Below are 10234 nucleotides of genomic sequence, written 5' to 3'. Positions count from 1 at the left end.
CGCTTTACCCGGTGTCAGCAGGGATCAGCTGTCTGCAACCAACAGGTAATATTTCTACTTGCTTTATCCACACTGCGTTGGTGCACTGGGTGAATGTGAGGATCCACGAAGGGTCACCAGTTGAGTTATGACAGAACAAAAAGAGCAACAACAGATTCAAACAGTGTAGAGCTGTGTGTTTTTCATACATGTACAGTTGTGAATTTATTTGCATTAATTGGAGCGCATTAGCTCCAGCAGCTCTCGTTCATCAGCACAGAGAAATAAAAACACAACACAGCAGGATCTTAAACAATTATGTATTGACAGATGGCTTACATATGCAGTTTCATTTCCAAGACGCTCGGCATACTTCGTCCATTCTTTAACATTTAATAGCCCGACACACGAGGCCTTCCACAGTTATTTATGCCTGCAGGACACTTCTCTTTGTTGGCTCACAGCTGACTGTCAAACGACACATTTTTCTCGGTGACAAAACCTCAGTGCCAGAGTTGTGATTATATTTTTCATTCTATGATCACAACTCCGAATGCAGTCATTCCAATTTAGCTGACAAGTTTTTGTTTTTTTAAATTTATTTAGTGACAAATGTCAATTATAAAATAAAACTTCCTGATGTGAAGGGCTCCTGTAGTAACAATAATAATAATAAAAAAAAAGCTTTGCTTTTTTTTTTTTTAAAGTGGGTTACGGGAAGCCCTACACACCTGTCAGATCACACGTCCACCAGCAGGCATTTCTCCGCCAGGATAATGCATGAGGCTCATGATATGGCACAAAATAACCTTGATTTAAATAGCAAGTAGGAAATCATACTCCGGCTTTCCTGTTTGGGGTCTCTGATTTCACTGGAATCACGGTGACTGTGCGAGAGCCATAATTCATCAGCCGCACCGCGCCCGGACGTCCCTCTAAGTGCTGATTCCATGTCCCTGTTCAGTAACTTTAACACAAAAGCAGTCTGTCCCTGGTCATGTGACCAGAATGGGTTTGCATGCAAAACAATGAGATGAGCTTTACATGGAGAGATAATGGTCTGAGTAAATACATTTCTTCTTCAGTCACATGTCCATGTTACCGCGACAGACAATGGGAGTTTTCACATAAGAAATGCCACTTCTAATCATACAGTATATTATGCACAAAATATGGTGGTACGAAAAAAACCAGAGAAAAATCTTCTGTGGCTCAAAGAGAAAACAAACTAAAAAAAAAAAAAAATTAAAAACAAACAAAAAAAAAACAGTATTTTCAGAGCGCAAAGTCTACTGGTCTCAAAAATGCAACCCGTCAGCCTCTTCCTGGTTGTTCCGATCGGCGCTGCACTCCGACACATCCGCGTAATGAATTACAAAACAGCAACAGTTTCCTCCACAAACCAGCTTCTCTCTGCCAAAACTGAAATTCCCGCGATCGGACGGCTTCGTGTAATATATAACAGAGTCATTCTCTACACCACATGTTTATCATAATCACCACAACTGATGAGAGCGACGGTTTCAATAAAGCTTTAAAAAGCAAGACTACCCTGAGAGAAGGTCTAAAACGTGGGCAAGCTTGCCAGACCAGAACTGGCTTGAATGGGTTTGGTTTATTAAATCTGTACACTCTATTTCAATATAATCAGCACATTTTGTTCCAAGAATGTAAGATATTTTTTTTTTTTTTAGTAATTGTGTAATATATATCTCTACATAATACAATCCAAGTCCTCTGAACTATGTAGACATGTGCAAGTGTTTACTACCAACTTCAACGATACAGTAAAGGCAAAGACTTGTGGACACTAAGTTAGGATAATGTTGATATTTGAAATTTTCTTGAGTCCTCACAATTATCAAAATCTAAGTGCTGTAAGTACTTCATACACGAGGTATTGAATATCTAGTTAACTGTTCTGAGTATAAAATAGAGGCAAAATACATAAAGAACATCTTGCAAGCATGACAAAAGAACGTCTACAGACACGATACACAAGTGGTCAAAGATAATATGAAGGAATACCTGGAACCTTGTGTGTCCTCTGAATATAGCGTGCTTACAGGTCGGACGTTCTCGGACTGGCGAGGGGCGGCGCCGTGTGCAACATGCTTAGCTTCAGTTCAGCAGATGGACGTACAGCACCGTGGCGACACACACGCACGCACGCACGCACGCACACACACACACACCGTCCATCTGAGAGCCCAGCTACAGGAAATCACCCTTTCTGGCTCGCCGCAGACTCACGCTGCACACACGTAAAGGAACACTGTCCTCCCAGAAAGACGGTCTCACTGCTAACGCTCGCCGTCGGTCGACGTCTGCTCTCCCATCTGAGGCGTGACACGCGCCGCCGGCCCCGCCGCCCAGATCAATAAGTGTGTTTCATGTATAAGAATGGAGAGTGTGAGCGTAGCATGACGTGCGTCAACATAATCTGAGGTAACCCGGGTGTCCTGTGTCTTGGCCCGTTACAGTCTGAGAACCAGCGCCTTCAGAGGGTCGGAGAGGTAAGTCTGAAAGAAATCATGTAAACCGTGCTCGGCCGGCAGCGAGCGCTTTGCCCACGGCCCGGAGCACAAGGGCCCTAAACTGTAAACCTCAAGGATTATTCAAAGAAACAAAGGGAAAAACCAAAAACCAGAACCGAAAAACAAACAAAAACACTGAAAGTACTCTACTCATTAGGTTTAACATTTCCTTTTTTCTCGGTTTTTGCAAGGTTTTCAACTTTTTTTTTTCTCTTGTTTTCGCTCAAGTATAATCACAGGTGACTAACTACAGAGGATAACAGGGTCAGGTGAGTACCATGCTACATCAGGTTTAGAGAAGGCTATTGCAGACAATTCTACAACATGTACAACCACAGTTTTTTTTTTATACGTGTGAGTTACAAATATTTCAAAACATATCACCAAGAAACTAAGTACATACAAGATGTTGAATATTTAGAGTCTTAAAGGACTATCCCTCAGTCAGTAATTGGATTTCATGTTACTTGACTTAAACTGTCCAGTCTTACAGACAAAATCTGAAAAATTGCTATTCAAAAAGTAGCAAATTTGGTCAGTGTCTCTTTTCAAATAGTTACAGTGCTTTTAATGGCTTAAGACAGGGGTCTTTTTTTAATCTCACCCAGTGGCAATCTACAGAACTTCAGTGTACATCTGATGACACCATAGCTGCAAAAGTCTTCATGTCAAGTCCAGTAGGTAAAACGACAGCTAGTGCTGCCACGCTTATTTCAAAGGAGTATACATTATCAAAAGAAAAGCAAAAAAACAGATACACATTTATAAACTTCTTTTCTTTTTTTTTTTTTTCCCCTCAACTCTAAAAGTTTTTTCCGGGAATTGAACCGCAGGACGGGCCGTCGGGAGCCACGCTCCGTTCAGAGTCTTCAGGAAGCTTCGAGCCGCGGGGGTCAAAGGTTAAAGTGTCCTCTCAGAACTCCCACTCCAGAGTCTCCTCCCGATTGGCCGCCCTCTCCAGCCGGTGGATGATGTTGTTGAGGTTGGCCATTTTCTCGGTGCGTCTCTGGGAGCTCCGGCTGAGCTTGGGGCTCTGGAAGGGCGGCGGCGGGTTGGCGTCCAGGCTGTGGTTGGCGCCGGAGGACGGCGGGTTGGGCAGCGTGGGCGATATGGGGGCGGAGGACGAGGGCACGGGGGACACGGACATCATGAGGCCGGGCGAGGACGCCGCCGACGGCGAGTTGAGGGACACCTCCAGGCTGCTGCGGCACGGCTCGGACGAGGCCTTGAAGCTGACGGGGTCCACCGCGGGAGACTTCCCCGACTCCTCCGCCTCGTGTCGCGACTGGCCCGCCCTCTGGGGGCCGTCCGTGGCGGCGGCGCCCGGGTAGAGCCCCTGAGCCTGGCCGCCGCCCGCCTCCTCCTGCCTGGGCTGGGGCGAGTCCTCGTGCTCGCTCTTCAGCGGCGGGAACTGCACGGCGGCGGGAAAACCCTGAACTCTGGACGGCTTGACGGGGGCGTCCCGCCCGTCCTCGCCGCCGTCCTCTCGGTCCGGCGCCTCCTGTTTGACGTGAGGCAGTGCGGTGCCGGCGCCGAGAGGCAGGCCGGAGTGGATGTGTCCTGAGGGCTGCTGCGGCCGCCGCTCCTCGCCGTCGGAGTGGGGGCTCCGCGTCGCCGACGGCGAGTAGCCGTGGTGCTCGGCGTCCGTGTCGTTGTCCGGAAGACCCTCCATCAGCACCTCCCGCCGCATCCTGGACCTGCAGACACAGCCGGCACGTTCACCACACCTGCTGGAATCACAGCAGTCAATCCAAATGTAACCAACATCTTTATGAAAGGAGCCGTCTTTATTCTGTTGCCCTATCTTTTCTATTCATCTGTTAGTCAGTCACAGGCCTTTTAATTCATCATGTAATTAAACTATAATGTACTTTCTAACAAAAAATATTCTGTAAAAATAATGCTGGAGTACAGCAGGAGAATATCAACCATTTAAAAGTAATGGAAAGCAGCATACGACTGAAGTGATTGTAAATCACAACTGCATTTGATCTAAAATGGATACATTTTACTTTTTCAACCAATTTAATCTCTATTTTTCTATTATTCTAAAGATAATTTAACGATTTGTCATTTATTGTATTTCAGTGTTCTAAGAAGCCTCAACAAACTCAGTATTATTACACCTGTTCCTCCAAAATAAGAGCCTGAATTTGAATGTTTTTAAGGTGAGCAGGAAACTGAAGCGGCTCTGATCTGATCTTTAGACGGAGAGACGGCGGCGAGTGGGCGGAGGGCGCCGCCGTCGGAGGGAGCGGGAGCGAGGCACTGGCCTGTAGTTGTGGAACCAGTTGATGACGGTGTTGGTTTTGAGGTGCAGCTGCGACGCCAGCATCTCGATGGTGTTCTGGGAGGGGTAGGGCTCCAGCAGGTAGGCCTTCCTCAGGGCCTCCTTCTCCTCGGCGCCCAGCACCACCCGGGGCTTCTTGGCCTGGCCGTAGGGACACAGGTCCAGCGAGGCCAGCGCCGCCGCCGCCGCCGGCGCCGGACTGACGCACTCGGAGCGGGTGCTGGGCGAGTCGCTGTCCGAGCCGGTGCTCAGCAGGCCGTAGCGCCGCTTCAGGTAGGCTGCGGGACACACAGGCGGTTCAGACATGAGGAAAACCCCCCCGGCGTCCCAGCATGCACTCCGGGGCCCCGCCCACCTTTCTTCTCCATCTTCTTCATGGCCCGCAGCTTGTCCACATTGTGGGGGTCGTTGAGCCACAGCTGCATGCGGACGAAGGGCTCCCGGCCCTTCAGGCTGAGCTTGTGCCAGGGTTTGGGCCGGGACAGCAGGTCCGACACCGAGCCCTGCGTCAGGCCCAGGATGGTCTCCCCGAAGAGTCGCTGGCCTGCGGGGAAAGTCACACGCACACGGCGAGCGTCAGCCGGCGCCTCGTCGGAGCGCCGCGCCGCGCCGCGTTTGCCACACCCACCCAGGTTGTTGTCCGTCAGCACCTCCTTGACCTTCTTGGTGATGGCGTAGGTGTCGAGCTCCGGCGACATGGCCACCAGCTCCTGGATGCCCAGCGGGTTGGCGGGCTGGTGCAGCGCCATCAGGCTGGGCGTGGACTTGCCCCCGTCCGGATGCGGGCCCAGGCCCAGGCCCAGGCTCTCCGGCTGCTGGTTCTCTTTGCTGCTCTCCAGAGACAGGCTGACGGGCTCCGCCAGCGGACTCGGGTGGCTCTCCGCCGGGCTGGGGGGCGGCGAGGGCGAGGACTGGGCCGTCACCGGGCTTTTATCTGCAGGGGGGAAGGAAACAGTGACATTACGGCGTCTCCCGTGGCGGTCCCGCCTCCCGGTGCCCCGTCCGGCCGCGGCGCTCACCCTGAGCGTGACCTTGGCTGGGCGGCTGGCTGAGGCTCTGGCCCAGCTGGTCCAGCAGCCACAGCTGCATGCGGATGAAGGGCTCCCGGCCCTTCTGGGTCAGCTTGCTCCAGGGCTTGGGGCGGGACAGCATGTCGCTCACGCTGCCCTGGGAGAGTCCCAGCACCTGCGAGGAACCAGCAGAGGTCAGAACAGAATATTATTTTTTCATGTTTTTGGCTACAAACGATGATCTAAGTCACGAGCACAGGAGAGGAATATCATGTGGGATTTTACAGCATACACCAAATATTCATAATTTCTTGACTAATACTCCTCAAAAAGCTACTTTAATTCGAGATGAGCATGTTTTAAAAGCTGCGCAGGCAAAATCCCAGCATCCTACTCTGACTGTGCACTTCTACCAAGCAACCACTAGAGGGCTCCAGCGCACCACTAATCCCCACTGCGCTTCAGCTTTCAGTGGAGTTGAACCTGCAGCACATTTCACGAACAAGAGGTGAAAAAAAGTCCACATCTACTCCAGGAAACTTGCTATACTTCATCCACTCCAGAGAGCGAAGAAAAAACACCTGACACATCACAGAGGTGCCTGGGAAAAGACCCCCGGGGACTTTTCTGGAAATAAAGGCACATTTTCTGGGGCTAAACCAGCAGAAGTGATGTAGAACATGAAGAAGTTTAGTTCAGGAAAAAAAAGAGCAAGTAAACTACAGAGTTGTGAATTCGCAGGCTTCCTGTCACGAGCTCCTCTGTGGCTGCATGTCAGAGTTTGAGACGTAACAGCCGAGACGAGGCGCTCCTCACATCTCACCCATCAATGGATCCACTTCAACGGTCGATTATCAGCTGTGTGAAATTTCTACACTCAGGCCACAACACCAGCCTTCGTGGAGTCATCAGAGTGGAGATACACACTTTTAAAGAGCTAATAGTAAAGAATTCAACACTTTCAGTTTGTGTTTCACTGTTTTTCACCCTCAGTTTAACAGTATAATGAATTCCTCACATCAGTCTATTTAATCACGAGACATTCTTCTCTTCTAACATCAAATTTTCAATATTCGGTTCAGTTTTTTTGGTATGTTTTTGAAAATCATGAAAAATGACTCATTTTAACACTTACAGGCTGTTTTAACTTTTCACAGCAGAGCAGCTGAATTTTGACCGGGGCCAATAAATCACTCATAAAAGTAAAGAAAGAGAAGGCAGAAATGCTTCGTCCGACATTCATGAAGGGACGATTCATTCCTGATAAATGTTTCACTGAGAAGGGACAGTGTACTTCTTCAAGTTGTAACGCTGCATTTCTGATGAAAAACATCTCGTAGCTGCAAATTTCAGCACAGCTGACCGATGGTTTTCATTTACTGACTCACTGAAGCCTCAGAGATGCAAAAACTGTCAGCAAAAGGACAAAGACGAAAGATATTTTAATGTTGGTGTGAATCTTTTGTGGCAGTTCAGAATAAGTTAACAATTCAGGTATTTTTAGGTGCTGCGCGCGGGTTAATTTTGACCCAAACTGTGTGATCTTTGCTCTTTTTTGTGTCCATTTAAATAAAAAAGTGTGATTTCATTATGAAACTTCACTGTTCTCCAGTATCCAATAATATTTTACTTATTATTTAAACGTATAACTGTTCCTTATTTAAACTAGGATCCTGTGATGATGTTTCTCAGGTGTAAATTTATAAACTGCTGTTTTTTTTAAATTTTAGGAGCATTTCTGAGCGGTTTTGCACTTTAGCCTCAGAGAGATGGAGTTTTCCAGATGACGCTGGAAAGAAAATCAAATGGACTTTGTGCTGAATTTGCTGATGTATTGTTTACTTCATTGACTGAGTTATTGATTCATTCATTGAGGGGTTTATTGACTGATCGATCGTTCGGCGCCTGCTGTTTCTCGTCCTCCTTAAATGAAGAAGCTGAATCGGTGCTTCTGCCTGAGCAGGTCATTTTGCTGTGTGTGTGTGTGTGTGTGTGTGTGTGTGTGTGTGTGTGTGTGTGTGTGTGTGTGTGTACATGTGGTGCAGTGAAACCAGCATCCAGCCTCGCAGAAGGTTTTTAAGGACAGCGATGACAGCTCATCCAAGAGTCTTCCTCTCAGATGAAGACAGTGTTAATGGCCCGGGTGACGAGGAAGACACAAATAAAAGAAGAAGAAGAAGAAGAAGAAGAAGAAGAAGAAGAAGCCGGGATTCAAAGGGAAGTTTTAAAAAAAGAGGAGAGAAAAGCCCTGCTGGTGTTCCACATTTGGATGAAAGCACCTGAAGGCTTTCAGGACAATGCAGCTCGCAGAGGGTAATAAAAAGGGGACGTTTTCAGACATCTGGTGCAAAGCGAGCTTTTCAGACCCGCAGCAATTTTCTTTAAGAGCGGCGGCGGCGGCGGCGCCACCTACACAAAGCGAGTGTTGGTTTGATCATCGTATCAACAGTCAAATGTGATGCTTGTGGTGTGACGGTGTGGGACTCCGTGTTATTATTATCAGCGTTATTATTATCATTATGATGATGGGGAGCATGAAGTCTGCGAGGAGCGGCGGCGTCGACGGGAGACGCCGTCCTGAAACGACGAGGAGCTCAGGGCCGCGCCAGACGACAGACCTGTTATTAGATCTGAAGGAGACGGTTTCATTCATACCGAGGAGCTTCTGCTCTGTTTGTCGGAACAATTAAACCGTGTGCAAAATACTACGTTCACATCTTGAACTTCATGTGAAAATATCATGAATTTTAACAGAATCATTGATATATTTTGAGCAGAAAATGGAGAAATTTTGATTTAGGGAAACAAAGTAAGTCGATTCTAAACTGATATTTAATAAAAAGTTAAAATGAATAATCTTATTTTTAGATTATTATAAGAATCACTATTCTATATCAAATAAATGCAATTTGAAAGATAAAACTTTAAAAATCACATTCATATTACAAATGTTCGAATATCCTTCATTCCTGCAGTATTTATTTTTTACTCTGAATATGACAAATAACCAAACAACCCAAATACAGACTAACTCTGCATTGTGCTTTTTTTTCCCTTCTGTCTTTAAAATGTGGCGTAAAGGTTTTTTCTTTCACGTTTTCACTTTAAATGCATCCGTCATCCACTCGGCAGAGTGTACAGAGGCGTTTTGAGAAGCAGCAGGGAAACGCACCGCAGCGTTTGACGTATTACGAGAAATGGAGAGAAGTTTTCTCACTATTCTAGAAATGTTTTACACAAAACTGAATCACCCGAGAGTCGCCATTGTTCGTTTGGAAGAATTTCAATTTATGAGGGATTTCTGAATTAGATGCTTAAATCTGAGCGGCACGCAGTTTGTGGTGAAGCGGGAGACGGAGGGACTGTGATCCCTCCATCTTCCTCCTCCCCGTCTGCATCCGTCTCCGGCTGCTGTGAAGGATTCTGCGATTTGAGGGCGGTTTGCTCAAAGAGCAACGTCTGACCTTTTCGCCGAAGATCCTCTGACAGATGCCGTTCTTGGCCAGCTTCTCCTTCACCTGCCGCGTCAGCTCGATGGTGTCCACCTCGCGGTACATGTACATCTCGTACTGCTCGGGCGTCAGCGGCGGCACGGTGGGCTTCAGCGCGCGGGGGATGTAGGCCGGGTAGTAGGACAGGCGTCCGTGCACGGGCCCCGGGGACTCGCCGCTCAGCGAGGTGTCCGACTCCACCTTCACCTCCACCGGCCGGCCGGCGGCCGCGCCCGGCTCGTCCTCGGCGGCCGACGCCTCCTCGCTGTTGGGGAGGCCCTCGCCGTTCTCCAGGCGGGGCCACGGCCGCGGCGGGGCGGACGGCCCGGAGGAGGAGGAGGACAGCGACGGCGAGACGGACGCGAAGGGCCGGGGGCCGCCGCCCAGCCCCAGGGGGCCCCGTTCCTGAGACCAGTGCTGGTCGAAGTAGGTGCCCGCCTCGCCGATCTCCGACTTGACCTTGCGGATGATGTTCTGGACGAAGGCGGCGGGCGAGAGCACGCTGAGCGGCGTCTGGGGGCTGCTGATGGCGCCGGCCATGCACACGCTGACGCAGCCCCCCTCCTCCTGCTTGATGGAGATGGGCAGGGGCAGGCCCCGGGAGCGCTCCGGGGGCCCCAGGCGCTCCACCTGCACCCCCGGGCCGGCCGTGGACGCCCTGCCGCACACCTCCATCTCCATCAGGGCCTGCTGCTGCGCCTCCATCTCCCGCCGCGCCTGCTCCAGGATGGTCTTGATGGTTTCGTCGGAGCTGCTGCCGGCGCCGTTGCTGCTCCTGCCCGACGAGCTGTTGAGGGACGACTTGCCGTCACCTGCAGGAGAAAGACCCGCATCTTGACACCGACGCCCGGACAGATCACCGTTCAACTCCAGACGCATCCGAGCAGCCATCCAAACGAATAATAAAAATCACCGCCGATAAATAAA

At 49.4% G+C, this 10234-nt stretch overlaps 1 protein-coding gene across 1 annotated transcript in view; it reads right to left on the bottom strand.

Moving 5' to 3' along the window:
- Positions 1 to 3385: 3385 nt before the first annotated feature.
- Positions 3386 to 10234, bottom strand: part of cux2b (cut-like homeobox 2b) — a 104617-nt gene continuing 97768 nt past the window's right edge. Inside the window, exons 18-23 of the mRNA XM_030104099.1 lie at positions 9281 to 10119; positions 5826 to 5991; positions 5435 to 5740; positions 5162 to 5350; positions 4790 to 5084; positions 3386 to 4213 (exon numbers count right to left, since the gene is read on the bottom strand). Of these exons, the coding sequence (XP_029959959.1) occupies positions 3430 to 4213; positions 4790 to 5084; positions 5162 to 5350; positions 5435 to 5740; positions 5826 to 5991; positions 9281 to 10119 (2579 nt within the window). The 3' untranslated portion in view covers positions 3386 to 3429. The remainder of the gene's footprint in view (positions 4214 to 4789; positions 5085 to 5161; positions 5351 to 5434; positions 5741 to 5825; positions 5992 to 9280; positions 10120 to 10234) is intronic.

This window comes from Salarias fasciatus, chromosome 12, assembly GCF_902148845.1.
Source record: "Salarias fasciatus chromosome 12, fSalaFa1.1, whole genome shotgun sequence".
Lineage (NCBI taxonomy): Eukaryota > Metazoa > Chordata > Actinopteri > Blenniiformes > Blenniidae > Salarias > Salarias fasciatus.
This window is presented reverse-complemented; position numbering and strand designations above follow the sequence as displayed.